The sequence below is a fragment of the Mobula birostris genome, chromosome 16, assembly GCF_030028105.1.
Source record: "Mobula birostris isolate sMobBir1 chromosome 16, sMobBir1.hap1, whole genome shotgun sequence".
In the NCBI taxonomy this organism is placed as follows: domain Eukaryota; kingdom Metazoa; phylum Chordata; class Chondrichthyes; order Myliobatiformes; family Myliobatidae; genus Mobula; species Mobula birostris.
Window position 1 is genome coordinate 56,483,437 of NC_092385.1, and position 16,513 is coordinate 56,499,949.

The 16,513-nt window shown below is 45.0% G+C and overlaps 1 protein-coding gene across 3 annotated transcripts in view; it reads left to right on the forward strand.

Annotated features, from left to right (window-relative positions):
- srgap3 (SLIT-ROBO Rho GTPase activating protein 3) overlaps window positions 1-13,083 on the forward strand; it is a 301,106-nt gene extending 288,023 nt beyond the window's left edge. For all 3 annotated transcript variants that reach the window (XM_072280674.1, XM_072280676.1, XM_072280675.1), the window contains one exon: window positions 4,016-13,083. In XM_072280674.1, the coding sequence (XP_072136775.1) occupies window positions 4,016-4,435 (420 nt within the window). In that variant the 3' untranslated portion in view covers window positions 4,436-13,083. The remainder of the gene's footprint in view (window positions 1-4,015) is intronic.
- Window positions 13,084-16,513: the final 3,430 nt, after the last annotated feature.

Sequence of the window (16,513 nt, forward strand, 5' to 3'; positions counted from 1 at the left end):
TGGGGGCAGCCCACAAGTGTCACAACACATTCCAGCGCTGATATAGCTCGCCCACAATGTTCAGCCAACACACTACAGAACAAGCAGCAAAACAGACCCCTTTCCCACACACAGACTGCCACCCCCAGGACAGGCAGCCTCCAGGCCTCCAAGCTCCAGTCCTCTGTCTCAATGGCGGCACGTGAGAGAGATAAGACCATAAGGCGTAGGAGCAGAATTAGGCCATTCAGCCCATCAAGTCTGCTCCACCACTCTATCGTGGCTGATTCCAGATCCCACTCAGCCCCATACACCTGCCTTCGCACCATATCCTTCAATGCCCTGACCGATCAGGAAATGATCAACTTCCGCCGTGGACTTAGCCTCCACTGAAGTCTGTGGCAGAGCATTCCACAGATTTACTACTGGGATCTGGGAATACTGATCCATAGTTCTGTGAAAGTGGTGTTACGGGTAGATAGGGTGATAAAGAAAGCTTTTGGCACATTGGCCTTCATAGATCAAAGTATTGAGTACAGGAAATGGGATGTTATGCAAAGTTGTACAAGAAGTTGGTGAGGCCTAATTTGGAGCATTGTGTGGCCTACAGGAACGATATCAGTAAGGTTGAAAGAGTGCAGAGGGAATTTACAGGGACATTGCCGAGACTTAGGACCTGAATTACAGGAAAAGATTGAACAGTTTGGGACTATTCCTTGGGGCATGGAAAAATGAAGGGAGATTTGATAGAGGTATACAAAACTATGAGGGGTATGGATAGGGTAAATGCAAGCAGGCTTTTTCCACTGAGGTTGGGTGAAACTGGAACTACAAGTCATAGGTTGGAGCGGAAGGTGAAATATTTAAGGGAACCTGAGGGGGAGTTTCTTCATTCAGAGGGTGGTGAGAGCATGGAGCGAGCCTCCAGCGGAAGTGGTGGATGTGGGTTCGATGTCAACATTTTTGTTAGGTACATGGATGGGTGAAGCATAGACAGATATGGTCCAGTCACGGATCGATGGGACTAGGCAGAATAATGGCTTGGCACAGACTAGATGCCTTGACTAGGTAAGCAAGCGTCTTTCAGAGAACTATGGACTTGTACCTCAGAATCTCTCCGTATATTATCACTTCCCAAAGTGCAACACATCATATGTGCCGGGATTAAGCTCCGTCTCTCATTCTCCACCCACACCTACAACTGATTACATCCCACTGTATCCCTCAGCAAGTTTCTACACGATTAACCAACCACCAATCTTTGTGTCATCAGCAAATTTATTAACCCACCCATCCATGTTTTCATTCAAGTCATTTATATGCAGAATATCACAAACAGCAGAGGTCCCAGTATGGATCCCTGCAGAACACGATTATTCACAGACCTCCAGCCAAAATGACCTATTGACCTCTACCCTCTGTCTTCTCAGGCCAAGCCAATTCTGAATTCAAATGGCCAAGTCACCATGGTATCCATGCATCTTACTCTTTTGGGTGAGCCTACCATGAAGGACCTTGTCGAATGCCTTACCAAAATCCATTTCGACAAAGTCCATTGCTGTACCCAATTCGATCACCTTCATCACCTCCTTGAAAACTGCTCACAGAGATTTATTCTGTAGGCAAAAGAGAGTGCTGATGCTGGAATCTGGAGCTGGTGGAACTCAAAAGAGCAGGCAGCATCAGCCCCCTTTACATCTTTGCTCTCCCACTCTAAACCTGAAGAGGAATTTCATTAGCCAGAGGGTGGTGAACCTGTAGAATTCTTTGTCACAGGTGGCTGTGGAGGCTGCACCTTGGGTACAATCGAGTGTTGAAAGGATCCCACCACTAATCACATCCCTCCCCCAACTCTCTGCTTTCCGCAGGGATCGCTCCCTACACAACTCCCTTGTCCATTCGTCCCTCCCGACTGATCTCCCTCCTGGCACTTAGCTTTGCAAGTGGAACAAGTGCTACACCTGCCCTTACACCTCTTCCCCCATAAACCATTCAGGACACTTCACCTGTGAGTCTGTTGGGGTCATCTACTGTATCCAGTGCTCCTGGTGTGGCCTCCTGTATATTGGTGAGAACCAATTTAGATTGAGAGACTGCTTTGCTGAGCACCTACACACCGTTCACCAGAAAAAGCAGGATCTCCCAATGGCCACCCATTTTAATTCCACTTCCCATTCCCATTCCGATATGTCCATCCATGGCCTCCTCTACTGTTGATGAGGCCACACTCAGATTGGAAGAACAACACCCTATATTCCGTTTGAGTAGCATCCAAACTGATGGCATGAACATTGATTTCTCAAACTTCTGGTCATGCCCCCACTACCTCTTTCACCACTCCCATTCCCATTTCCTTTTCTCACCTTATCTCCTTATCCACCCATCGCCTCCATCTGGTGGTCCTCCCCTTTTCTTTCTTCCATGGCCTTCTAAGGTCTCCTATTAGATTCCCTCTTCTCCAGCCCGCTATCTCTTTCACCAATCAACTTCCCAGCTCTTTACTGCTCCCCTCCCCCAACCTCCCGGTTTCACCCATCACCTCGTGTTTCTTCCCTCCCTCCCTCCACCTTCTAACTCTGGCTCCTCGCCTTTATTCTCCAGTCCTGATGAAGGGTCTTAGCCCGAAATGTCAACTGTACTCTTCCATAGATGCTGCCTGGCCTGCTGAGTTCCTCCAGCATTTTGTGTGTGCTGTTTAGATTTCTAGCATCTGCATATTTTCTCTTGTTTGAGGCAGGACAACGTAGTTGGAGGGAAAATAAATCAGCCATGATTGATTTGCAGAGCTGACTCGATGTTCCTATGTCTTATGGTGTATGCCCTCTTGTTTTGGAGTCCCAGGTGAAGGACCTGGATCAGAAACATCGACTCTCCATTCTCCCCACAGATGCTGCCTGGCTTGCTGACTTCCTCCAGTGCTTTGTGCATTGCTCAGGGTCCCAGGAATTGGTTCCAAACAGAACATAGAACATCACAGCACAGTGCAGGCTCTTCAGCTGACACTGTTCTGCCAACCTTCTGACCTAAGATCAATCGAGCCTTCCCCTCCTATATAGCCCTCTCTTTCTCTATCATCCATGTGTCTGTCTAAGAGTTTCTTAAATGCCCCTAATATATCTCCTTCTACCACCTCCCTGGCATTCTCCGTGTAAAAAAAAACTTATCTATAATTTCCTCCAGTCACCTTAAAATTATGTCCCCTTGTATTAGCCATTTTCACTTTGAGGAAAAACTCTCCGGCTATCCATTTGATCTCTGCCTGTTATCATCTCGTACACTTCAACTAAGTCACCTCTCATTCTCCCAGGGAGAAAAGCCCGAGCTCGCTCATCGCATCCTCATAGGCAGGTAGCAGGGGAGGGAGAGCGAATTGACAGAGTAGGCATGTGGCCGTTTCTTTTTTTTTGTAATTTATTTTTTATTGAAGTTCATCATCAAACAAGCATTTCCATAAGATGTATTTCAGATACTGCACATATATATCATATAGTCATATTTCTCACAAATTTCCACATAATATTTATCTGAGGTATAGAAGGGAGAGGAAAGAAAGAACAATCAAAAGAAAAAAACTATGTACAAAGTAGGGAGTGATTTTTTTTTAACAACATATTCATTGACTTGTGAGAATAAAATCAGGCCTATGTCGTTGAACCATTTTTCCCAGTATGAACAAAATTGTCCCAACTTATGATTAACACAAGCTGTTATCTTATCCATTTTGTAAATGTCCATTGTAATTTCCATCCATACATTTAAAGCTGGGCTGTCCCGTGATAACCATTTCCCGGTAAGGGTCTTTTTACCAGCCATCAGCAGTATATTCATTAAACATTTATCTGTTTTAAACCATTCTTGATGTATATACCCAAAATATATGGTCTTACTTGATAAGGGTATTTTACATTTAAAGTGTCTTGTAGGGCATTGTGTATCCCACTCCAACAGACTCTGATAACGGGACACTCCCAGAAGATATGCTAATGGTTCACGTGGCCGTTTCTGCACAGTGATTTTGATTTTCCTTTCTGCTCAGGATATAGAGAAGACTATGAGCACTGCCCTGAATGAGCTGCGGGAGCTGGAGAGGCAGAACACGGCCAAGCAAGCGCCCGACGTGGTTTTGGACACGCTGGAGCAGATGAAGAACCCACCGAGCGGGGCGGTGAACTCTGAGCCGGCCAGCCCGCTGCACACCATCGTCATCCGCGACCCCGACGCCGCCATGCGCCGCAGCTCCAGCTCCTCCAGCGAGATGATGACCACCTTCAAGCCGGCCCTGTCCGCCCGCCTGGCGGGCTCGCAGCTGCGGCCTCCCCCCATGAGGCCCGTGCGCCCCGTGGTCCAGCACCGCTCCAGCAGCAGCGGCAGCAGCTCGGGAGTCGGGAGCCCAGCCGTGACTCCTACCGAGAAGGTCTTCCCCAACAGCGGGGGTGACAAGTCCGGCACTATGTGACCCGTCCGGCCTCGGGAGCGTGGGTCTCATTCCCAGTACGAAGCACCGCCTGAACAGAGAGAAGGGAGCCTTCCATCCAGGCTTTGGCTTCTGTTCCCGTCCTTTTGATTAACGAGACTGAGGTAAACGGGTAGTTGATGCCGTTTCCCTGGTGAAACCGGTTTGCCAAGAGCAGGAGATTAATGTCGGCCCAATCTCCCTGCACATCCGCAAAACCGCCTCCACTTCAGTGACACCGAGGATGAACGGCCCTTAATCTGCACGTCCTGAGCAGGCTCAGGAGAGCTGCCAATCCAAGCAATACAAGCAGATGCAGGGGCCGCATTCCGTGGGAGTGAAGGAGGAAAGACGGTTTGGGAGGAGGCCGCTAAGGAGGAGCAACAAGACACATTTCATCTCAGCTCTGACTGAGAACATCTGGGAGTTCCCTCCACTCATGGCAACTGGAACATCTCCACATCCACTCCTCCCTCACAATGTTTGTGGTTAAGCCAACTACTCTGGTGCCCAGTATCAACACTGTAAATAGATGGCAGAAGCAAGAGCTTCACTCCTCCTGCTTGTTCTGAGCAAGTGGGGGAAGGGGGAATTGATGTATACATATTGTAGCACAGTATTATGAGTTTAATGATTAACTAATTAATATTACAGTTGTACTTAATGCAGCATAACGTAACAATAATATGGAAGTTAGGCAAAGAGTGTGTGTCTAAAATATGTAGATTAACTTATCCTACTTTTTGTGAAGCATTTAATCTATGTAGTATTCCTTTTGTAAGAAAATGTTTTCGATGTACATAATGTCACAGAAACAGGCAAAGGGACTGCGTGATATTTAATGTGATATTTCATCATCTCCTTGGACAACTGCACATGATCGTTAAGGTTCCTTTAGTTTACACTAGAGTGTGTGCGTGCGCGTGTGTGTGTGTGTGTGTGTATACGCACGTGTGTCTCTGTGTGCGTGTGCCTTTGTGTGCGTGTGTGTGTGCACGCGTGTGCGGGGGACGGCATAACTGGCTTGTGTTTTTCGAGGATTGATGTCACTGAGAGATTAACATCAGTCGTTATAGATGTCAGACTTTGGAAAGACTCCTGAAAGGCGAACAATTCAGAGGATGTTCATTTTGTCCGGGTGCCCCTTCAGTTATTGTAGACAGCATTACAAACTGTGTAAATGGGAGTCCGTTGAGCTTGTATCTTTGGCCATAGAATAGGGCAGGTGGTCTTTGCATGGCATTTAATTATCATCCTTGTATAAGGCAGGAGCCCCCTCAGCCCCCTCAGCTCGATTCAGGCTGGGGCTTCTCAAGGTAAGCTGGCTGACGTGTTACCTTGCCCCTTCCTCTCTCTCTAAGACACTGACTTGCTGGGAACAGACAGGCAAGCACTCACCAACGTGGGTTACTTCCACCCCTCACACAGGAGCCTAGAGAGCAAGTTACTGGTGCCAGACTGTGCGATGCTGAGGGAACAGTGGAGTGAGAGATATCGACTGGGATAATAATTCCCCTACCCCACCACCTCTATATTATTCTGTAAACTCAGGGACAAAGATGGTACCCGGGTTGGCAGCTGCCGGGCTCGGGTTACTTGGCACATGTTGACACCGCTGCCCAAGCCTGGTTAGGAAAATTCATTTACAGACCAGCAAGCCAGCCGAGAGTCATAGAGTTATACAGCACAGATACAGGCCCTTCAGCCCAAATCATCCATACCTGTCTAAGCTAATTCCGCTTGCAGTGATTGGCCCAAATCCCTCTAAACTTTCCTATCTATGCATCTGTCAAAATGTCTTTTAAAAGTTGTAACTTCACCCATGTCCTCCACTTTCTCTAGCAGCTTACTCCCTATACTCACCACCTTCTGTGTGGAAAAAGCTGTCAGTCATGTTCCCTATAATTTTTTCCCCCTCTCACATTAAATCTATTCCCTCTGGCTTCAGACTTCCCTACCCTGGGGAAAAAGATTATGACTATCCACTGAATCTATGCCCCTCATGATTTAATAAACCTCAATAACATCAACCCAACCTCTTACCCTCCAAGGAAAACAACTGCAGTCTTGTTTTATAGCTCAAGCCCTCCAAATCCAGCAACACCCTTGGGAATCTGTTCTGCACCCTTTCCAATTTAATGATGTTCTTTCTGTAGCTGGATACTCAGAGTAGCACAAAATGCTCCAAGGGTAGCCTCACCAGCGTCTTGTACAGTTGTAACATGATGTCCCAACTCTTGTACTCAGTGGCCTCACCAGCGAAGACAACCGTGCCAAATGCCTTCTTCATCAGATGGTCACGATGAGGCTGCCCTAAGGTTGGAGGAGCAACACCTCATATTCTGTATGTAGCTTGTAACCCGATTCCTTCTACTTCAGCCCTTTACATCTTCCACCTATCACCTCCCAGCTTCTCACTGCTCCACCCACCTACCTTCCCCCTTCCTCTATCACTTGCCAACCTGTACTTGTTCCCCCCCCCCCCAACGTTCTTATGTAGCTTCTTCCTCCTTCCTTTCCAGTCCTGATGAAGGGTCTTGGCCCAAAATGTTGACTGATTATTCCTCTGCATAGAAGCTGCCTGGCTTAATGAGTTCCTCCAGCATTTTGTATGTGTTGCCCAAGTGATATGAGTGACCAGGGTTGTGATCAGAATCAGGTTTAATATCACTGGCGTATGTTGTTTTGCACCAGTACACTGCAATACGTAATATTAAAAACTTACAATAAGAAGTATACATTCAAAATTAAATTAAATAGGTAGTACAAAAAGAGAAAAATACTAGTGAGGTAGTGTTCATGGCTCATTGACCAGTCAGAAATTTGATGGCAGAGGGGAAGAAGCTGTTCTTGAAACACTGAGTGTGTGTCTGCAGGCTCCTGTACCTCCTCCCGGGTGTCAACAATAAGAGGGGATGGAGATCCTAATGATGGATGCTGCTTTTTTGAGGGATTGTCTTTTGAAGGTGTCCTCGATGCTGGGAAGTCTAGTGCCCGTGATGGAGCTGACTGAGTTTATAACCTTCTATAGCGTTTTCTGATCCTGTGCAGTGACCCGTCCAAACCAGGCAGTGAAACAACCAGTTAGAATGCTCTCCACAGTACATCTGTAGAAACTTGCAAGTGACATATCAAATCTTCTCAAACTCCTAATGAAATATAGCTGCTGCTGTGCCTTCTTTTTGGTTGCATCAGTATTTTGGGCCCAGGATAGATCCTCAGAGATGTTGACACCCTTTCCACTTCTGATCCCTCGATGAGGACTCGTGTGTGTTCCCTCGACTTCCCCCAGTCATTCTCTCAGCTTGTTTATCCTGGTTTACAAGCCAGATGTGAGAAATTTCTACCCCATCATCATTGACTTTGGTGGAGTATCTGGGCTGTTGCTCAGGTCACAGTGGGAGAAGTGGCTATAATGACTTGGTAACGTCAGTAACCACTCAAGGCTGTGGAAGGAAGTGCTGTAACACGTCACTATCACTCACTCTCGCTGCCCCCACCCACTGCACAACTGGCACACACTCTACAAGTTGCATCCAATAAATCACTGCTTGCAGTTGACTGATGTTCACAGGCTTCCTTTGCTGATATGGTATCACAGTACAGCTTGTTCAACTTGCTTTCTTATAGTGTCATACACCATGGGAACACGTCCTTCAACTCACCAACTCCAGGCTAACCATCTATTTACAGTTAAATACACTAATTCCATTTTATTCTCCCCACTTAAACCCCTCAAGAACCTATCAATCCCTGCCTTAGATACAGCTAATGACGTCCTCCACTGCTCTCCGTGGCAATTAATTCTGCAGATAAACCATCTGCTGAAGAAATTCCTTCTCATCTCAGTTTTAAATGACACCCCCTTATTCTGAGACTGCACCCTCAGTTCCCAAAACCTCCTACTAATGGAAACATCCTCTCCACATACATTCTATTCAGGCCTCTCAGTATTCGACAAGTTTCAATGAGTTTCCCCCCCTCATTCTCCCGAACTCCATCAAATCCAGGCCCAGAGATATCAAATATCCCTCATACGTTGAACCATGGGAATCTGTTCTGCACCCTTTCCAATTCAATAAACAGCATTTTATCAAATCCAGGCTCAGAGATATCAAACTCTCCTAACACGTTAGACCTTTCATTTCTGGGATCGTTCTTGCGAACCTCCTGCTCTTGTGTTGCTCCGGGATGACCCCCACACCTCATTTCATAATCCGAAACCTGGCATGTTGTTTTTTCCATAAATCAATGACCTTGCTGGCCTGTGCAGAAGGAACCCGGGCCTGACCCTGCAAGGCTACAGGCCCAACTCAGCCTTGTGTTCTGCGGGTTTATTAACCTGGGAAAGCGAGGAACAGGGCAGGCCCAGTCTGGCCTGGTACAAACAGGGATCTGCCCGACAAGCAGCAAGATAGGATGCCTTGTGCTATAGTCATCCATGGGAATGTATAGGTTGTCCAGTGTGAGATACTGATGGCTGAGAGCAATGACTATTGTCAGTATGAAGAATTATGGGAAGCCTAACCTGACTGGAGTGGTGCTCGATAGATCTCTGCTTTTCTAGGAACACGGTAGACTGCAGATGCAGGAATCTGGAACAACAATCAGTCTGCTGGAGGAACAGCTGATTTCCTCCAGCAAAATGTTTCCTGCAGTGGGAGAGCCTGGTGGTTATAAAAGAGAGTCTGTTCAATGTCTGCGCAATTGTGTGTATGTGGGCATGTACGGGTGGAAGTATGAGTGTGTTTCCGAGTGTTTGGTAACCAGTTTGCTAGTGTCACATGTACTGAGGTGCAGTGAAAATCTTTTGTCTGTGTTCCACCTAGACAGATTGTTCCATACACAACGACATCAAAGGGGTACAAAAGGAAAAATATACACTGTGTTGCAGTTACCAAGGCAGTGTACTGTGAGAGTGTGTGTGCATGTGTGTGAGTGTAAGAGACACACTGTTGCAACGTGAAGCTGCTCTGAGGACAGGGTCAGAGACCCACCGTTTGTCTGTGTGCCATGAGCCCCACATTGGATCTGTGCTCCACCTGCCTGCACTGATACGGTTGTCCTATAAAAGTGGCAAAGTTTTCAAGCGCCTGTCCTTGGGGCTGGAGATGGTCAGTGCGAGCAGCCTGACAGCCCGTGCAGAGCTGGAGAAAGTACCTGCAGGGGAGCACAAACCGAACCGACTCCTGTCTATAATGGGCTTTAAAACGGAAAACAGCCTCTAGCAAAGGAAACCCCCTCCCTGTCACTAACATATTTCCCACAAATGATGATGTTCCAGTACCGCTCGGGACTTGTTGATGGACTTGAAATATAAAAACATATATTCAAAACTCTATGTATTGCAAGCACAGTGTTCAAACAAACCACCAGACCTCTCAGAGTGAGCCTAAGGGATACGTTCCGGTGTGCTTTGGAACAGACAGCTGTTAGTTTATTAATTTTTCTTCTTGGTTTCCTTACCTTCCCTACGTTCTGTTTCCCAGTGAAAAGGGGTCTTCATGTGCAGTGCAGGGCAGGGCAGGAGGACCAGTCGACAAACCGTGGGAGGTTATGGCCCCAAAATGGAACTTGAACCAGCAACCTTCTGTTTCAGACATGACTGCACTGCACTTTCCGCTGGGGCCCACTTGACGTTGCTATAGAGATTAGAAAGATCAGATTCTGTCTTTGGGAAACCGGTAGCAAGAGGGTACAGGTTTAACGTGATTGCCAAAGGGAGAGGTGAACATAGAAATGTTCAAACGGTTGGCCTGATCTGGAACCAGGTGTGGAAGAGGGCAGTGAATGCGGTTGCTTTGCTGAACTGGGTGAAGAGGAACACAGTGCAGGGATGTGGGGACAGATCAGACTAGTGGGCTTTTTCCCAAAGTCGGCATAGGCACAAGGAACTCTCTTGCGACGGAGACATGGAGTCAAGGAGTCACACAGCACTGAAACAGGCCTTTTGGCCCATTCTGTCTGTTCTGACCATCAATCACCTACCTATACCAATCCCATTTACCATTATTTGGTCTGTAGTCTACTGTACATTGGCAAGTATTTGTCCACATACATCAAGAATATTGTGAGAGTATCTACCTCCACCACATGGCGTGTTCCAGATACCAACCACCCTGTAAATGAAACAATTTTTCCTCAGATCCCCTCTAAATTTCCTGACTCGTTACCTTAAACCTATGTCCTGCAGTATTTGACATTTTTTTAAATGGAGAAATGTTTCCTACCACCTACACTGTCATTCCTCTCATAATTTTGCACATCTACATCAAGTTCCTGTCAGTCTCTAAGGAAGACAAGCCTGTCCTATTTAATGTCTCCTTATCAGAGAAACATTCCATCCTAGTAAATCTCCCCCTCCAGTGCAATTACATCCTTGGTTTTAGTATTTTTTTGAGAATCCCAGGAGACTCAAATAGTATTAAACTAATTTTGAAAGGTTCGGCATATTAAATACAAGCCAGTTAAAATCTACACGGAAAGTTAACAGGAGTGATTCCACTGAGAATTAAAATAATTATGGTTAAGATAATCCAACGACTCAGTTTGAATTTGGGATCATTAATTTACTTTAAAAAATGTAAACTTTAAAATAAATACTGGAATGTATTTGTTTATTGAGACTTGATAGAAGTTGGCGCTCGTGTTCGGGTGTGTTCGTTCTAAAGGAACTATTGGGTATCTACTAGATGCAGCTTCAGAGCTGCAGGCTCCTTCAGTTTTCCTTCCCTCCTTTCAGAGGGAAGGAGGGATGAGAATCAATGAAAGAATGAGAACCAGAGGGACAGGACTCAGGAGAAGGGTGGGGGAATTGGCAGGATTTCTCCCAACGTCAACACAGATTGAAGTATAGGGAACGAGGGGGATGGAATCAGTGTAGGAGTGAGGTACTGAAGAGATTTTCATCTTTGGAAGAGTGATAAGACCTTCAGTGAAGGGAAGATCCTGAGGTGGAGAGAAGAATATGTAACTGGAGGGATGGATCATGGATGAATGGTGGGTGTGAGGGATTGGTCACACTTGGGGTGAGAGTATAAGACGGTAGGCCTCAATGAGCTGAATAATCCCTTCACTCTTTACGTTCTCATGGTCTCCTGGTCTCCTGCACCCATCTCTCCATTTCCAATTACTCTGTGGTCAGTATCTGATGTGTTCTACTCTGAATGAACCCAATTGCTCCAGTCAGATCATTACTTTTGCAAACTGAGGAGCCTGCTTCCATCGAAATATATAATTATGGTAGATGTGGTGCTATGGGGCGTAGAGTGGCTGACTCGAGTATTCTTAATTCATTTTCACATGTCTTTGTCACATGCTGAGCTGCCTGTGATGGTGGTGGGGGGTACAGCAGATGCTATTGGTTTATTACAGTCACATGCTCAGAAAGGTTTTTGTTTGTGTGTCATGTCTTATATAACATCGAGGTAGTGAAAACAATATTTTGTTGCAGTTACAGAGAAATTAAAGTGCAGATAGACAAATGAACTGCTTGGGTCACAACGAAGTAGATTTGAAACCTAAAGTTCACCTTTAGTGCATGAGAGGTTGGTTCAAGAGACTAATAACAGCGGGATAGAAGCTGCCCTTGACCTTGCTGGTCCTTAAGGCACGTAAGTTGTTAGACTGATCTAACAGATTCAGATTTATTTATTAACACACAGTGAAATGCATCCTTTGTGTTAATAACACCTAAGGAGATGCTGGGGACAGCCCGCGAGTACCACCACAAATTCCGGTGTCAACATAGTTTGCCAGAACAACACAAAACACAATTAAAGAAAAACAGAATATAACAAACAGCAAAACAAGCCCCTTTCCCCCACCTCCCCTCCCACCCACCCACACACACACATACAGTCAGTCCACCAACTTCAAGACAAGCTTCAAGTTTCCAGTCCTCGGGCTACTGGTGTCATGTAAGACAGGAAGATTAAGGACATACGATTTCTTTCCCTGTCAATGATTTTTCAGCAATTTGTAGTAACCTTATTGAAAAGCAATTGAAAAATAGAAATCCATCCAATAATTAAGCTATGATGATGGGATTATCAACTGGATCATTACACCAGACTGCTTCCTTTATCGGCCAATGACATAACCACAATTTTACTATATCGCTTATCACATGTCTGAATGGGCAAGGGCAATGAAAGGGATTGGGAACCAGCAATGGATCATAGTCAACAAGACAAGCATTGCTTCCCGCAAGGCGGTTGCCATTGAGCTCCTCTTGCTTGTTGTGATCTGGTACAAGATCTTCAAACCACTCAAAGATATGCTGCAAATTCTGTCAAGCATACTGATGATTCTTGTTTCAAGTTGAGATGAAATAGAATTAGCCTAATCCACTCACCAAGAGTTTGCACTTAGCTAAGTAGCTTTGATGTTTCATTACAATGGAGATGTTTAATTTGATATCTGAAACAGTAAATAATATAGTAACTTCATGGACTAATTTTCCTCCATGTACGTGGGGGTTAACAATAATCTCACTCTCTGTGTTTAATAAAACTCATTTGGTTTCTAATTATTTTTTTAAAGTATCCTTTGGAGTATGACATTTTATTTTGGTACAGTGACTGGATGCTCACTTTTATCCCCACAATGTTTGTTCATATTATGTGCTATACATGTATATGTACATACAGTATATATATAATATATATAAAAAATGTCTTGCTGTCTTTCTTGCTCTCTGCTGTGTGAAGACGTGCTCACTCATTCCTCTCCAGTCTTTCTCCTTTCCGAAGCTGGCAGTGCTCATTGACAGTGTTGACATGTCAAAAGTCAAAGGGCGAAGGTGAGGGGGATTCTGTTCCTTCGCTGCACTGCTCCAGCACACGGAGAGTGGGTTCTCTTGGTCCATATGTTGACTCGAGGCTTCCTTTGGCAGCTTGCTGGCCTGCACATCACATCTCTCGGCCAATCCAAGCTATCACACCATCAGAACGAGGAGCTTTGTACCTTCAAAATGAGAGGATCAGAATAATCTGGGGGACGCTGTGGGGGTGGGGGTAGAGGAACAAACAAGATTCTCTTTCAGCCAGCACTGCAAATATACAACAGTCCCTCATCGTCGCATTTCTCCCCAAGGCAGTGTCCTTCTGTCCTCGCAAATGCTCTCCATTTTCCAGTACTTTGTTTCCAAAGATCTTAAACCATAAGACATAGGAGCCAAATTAGGCCATTCGGCCTGTTGAATCTGCTCCATCATTCCATCATGGCAGATTTATTATCCCTTTCAACCCCATTCTCCTGCCTTCTCCCTGTAACCTTTGATGCCCTTATTAATCAAGAACCTATCAGCCTCCACTTTAAATATACCCAATGACTTGGCATCCACAGTTGTCCATGGCAATGAATACCACAGATTCACCACCCTCTGGCTAAATAAATTCCTTCTGATCTCAGTTCTAAAGGAAGATCTTTGTATTCTGATGCTGTGCCTTCTGGTCCTGGATTCCCCCATTACAGGAAACACGTCCACTCTGTCGAGGTCTTTCAATGAGATCTCCCTCATTCTTCTAAACTCCAGCAAGTACAGGACCAGAACCATCAAACCCTGCTCATATGTTAACCCCTTGGTTCCCAGAATCATTCTCGTGAACCTTCTCTGGGTATGCTCCTAAAGAATCAACCAATTCATCAGGAAACGTTCTACATTTTCCATTTGCTGTTCTTCAGCACCTGCCTTTCTAGTATGAATTCCTCTCTCAACCTTTCCTCTGCCAAAGGAGCATAGGTAAGGAATCTGCAACTGGACTAGTTTGCATGATGGACTCGGCTGTGGTCACAACTCTCTGCTGCCTCTTATGGCCTTGGCCCATAAACAGTTGTCATGTACAGCTATGACGCATCCAGACGGAATGTTTTCTATGATGTCAACACCTTTGTAATTTCCTTCTGCTCCCTCTAAGTCGCTGTTTCTGAGGTGGTAGAATTCAAAAGAACCCAGGGTTGTTAGAACGTCTCCCATCATTTTCAATCAACTTTGGTCTCCAAATGAAAGTGTATAGTTACAACGAGGCTAGAACCAGCATTTGTGCGATTGGAATCTGGAGCTGAATGTTGTTATGTTGTGTAATGTTAAAACGTTAAACTAATTCAGAGGAAGACATGGGAGTCTGGGAATGCAGGTCTAACTTCATGCTTACTTTAAGCAAGGCGCACACATTTCACATGGTAGCATGACGACATATACAATTCACATATTTATAAATAATAACCCAGAATGAATTATTTAAATAAACAAGAATGCTTAATAAAATAATATATATGTAAGATTACTCAAATATTACTGAAATATCAAATATACAATTCTCTCTGCTTAGCTATAAATTCCAACTCAACTATATACACGGTATACTATATAATACAACTACAGTCATCCACAGTGTAGTAAATTTTAAATTGTCCCATTCAAGCCTAAAGATTTAATCGCTGTGGAGGATTTCTTGCTCTTGTGTGATAATGTCTTTCCTGACAAGGGGGAATCACCCTGCTTGGCAGGTGAGACTTTCCTCCATTGTGGTTGTAGGAGTTGACCCTGAGACTGCAGGAAGTGGTTCTGACAGCTCTGGACATCTTTCTCCTCCTTTCCTTTAGTTCGTGCATCTTGATCTTGGAAAGGTACATTTCATTCACTGGAGTATTCTCTTATTAATCCTTCTATTGCTCCCTTTACGATCTGATCTCTCCTCTTGGTTTCCTCATCCACAGAGTCATCTGACGAAGCCTCTGTTTTTGTATCTCCATTGACTCCTTTCTTTTTGGCCTTCCATTCATCCAACTGGCTTTGAATTTTGCATCTACTTTTACAAGCAGCTTTTTGTCTCCCACTTGAAGTTCATGCAATAACCTTAATGCACACAGAGTAAATTCTGGCTCTTTATACTCACAAAAGTCAAATGCTTGCAATTATCCTGAAGCTCCTTGAACTCTCTTCCAGCTTGTAACCAAGCCACATTTTACAAGTAATTGCCTAATTAACATATCAGAAGCTTTCTCAGATGTGTTGCTTATGAAAACAGTTGTAGTTGGACGACTGCTTTCATCACTTTTACAATTCCTCTGAGCAGCATGGTCCTTCCCTGGTCCAATATGCTTTCCAACCAGAAGCACAGAGGATGGCACCAATCAATGCTTGTTTGCCTTCTGTTGGGCAATGGTTCATGGTGTACAGCATGGAGACAGACGTGACATCATCCAGTAGTTTTTTTATTTCACTTTCAGTTGACTCTATTGCAAATGGTGGATGGATCTCCAATCAAGTTGCAGTTGTCTCAGCCATTCACATCCCCATAATGCTGGTCCGTCTGTTTTTGGGCTACAAGCCCAATGTGGCTTGTTAGTTGTTTAATTTCACTGTCATGAATGTCATTCCCACAGGAGTTACCTTTCTCTGGTGTAAGTTCTTAGTTGGATATCTGCAGGCTTCGATTTAGCATCTTTTTAATGCCATTCAAACTCATTTTATGGAATGACTGAAACAGCTGAACCAATGAACCATTTTAATTAATTCGCCATTCACTTCTGGCATAAGCCATATTGCTTATCTCTCTCTCTCTCACTCTCCTTTTTCTCCCTTGCCCATCCTCTGGGTCCCCCCCCCCCCCGTCTTTCTTCCCGGACCTCCTGTCCCATGATCCTCTCATATCCCTTTTGCCTATCACCTGTCCAGCTCTTGGCTCCATCCCTCCCCCTCCTGTCTTCTCCTATCATTTTGGATCTCCCCCTCCCCCTCCAACTTTCAAATCCCTTACTCACTCTTCCTTCAGTTAGTCCTGACGAAGGGTCTCGGCCTGAAACGTCGACTGCACCTCTTCCTACAGATGCTGCCTGGCCTGCTGCGTTCACCAGCAACTTTGATGTGTGTTGCTTATCTGATGGTAGTTTTCAAATTGTAAATCTCAGTCCCGTGTTCCTTTCATCATTACCAGGTTTTTGTTCAACAGCATGCAGACTAGTGCTCTTTTTGAAATTACAACTTGACTTTTAAACTTTTTCTCTTCTCTGTGCAATCCACTTATTTTTGTGTGCCCGGCATGTTCCTTGAGTGTGTCCTACTTGTTTTTATTT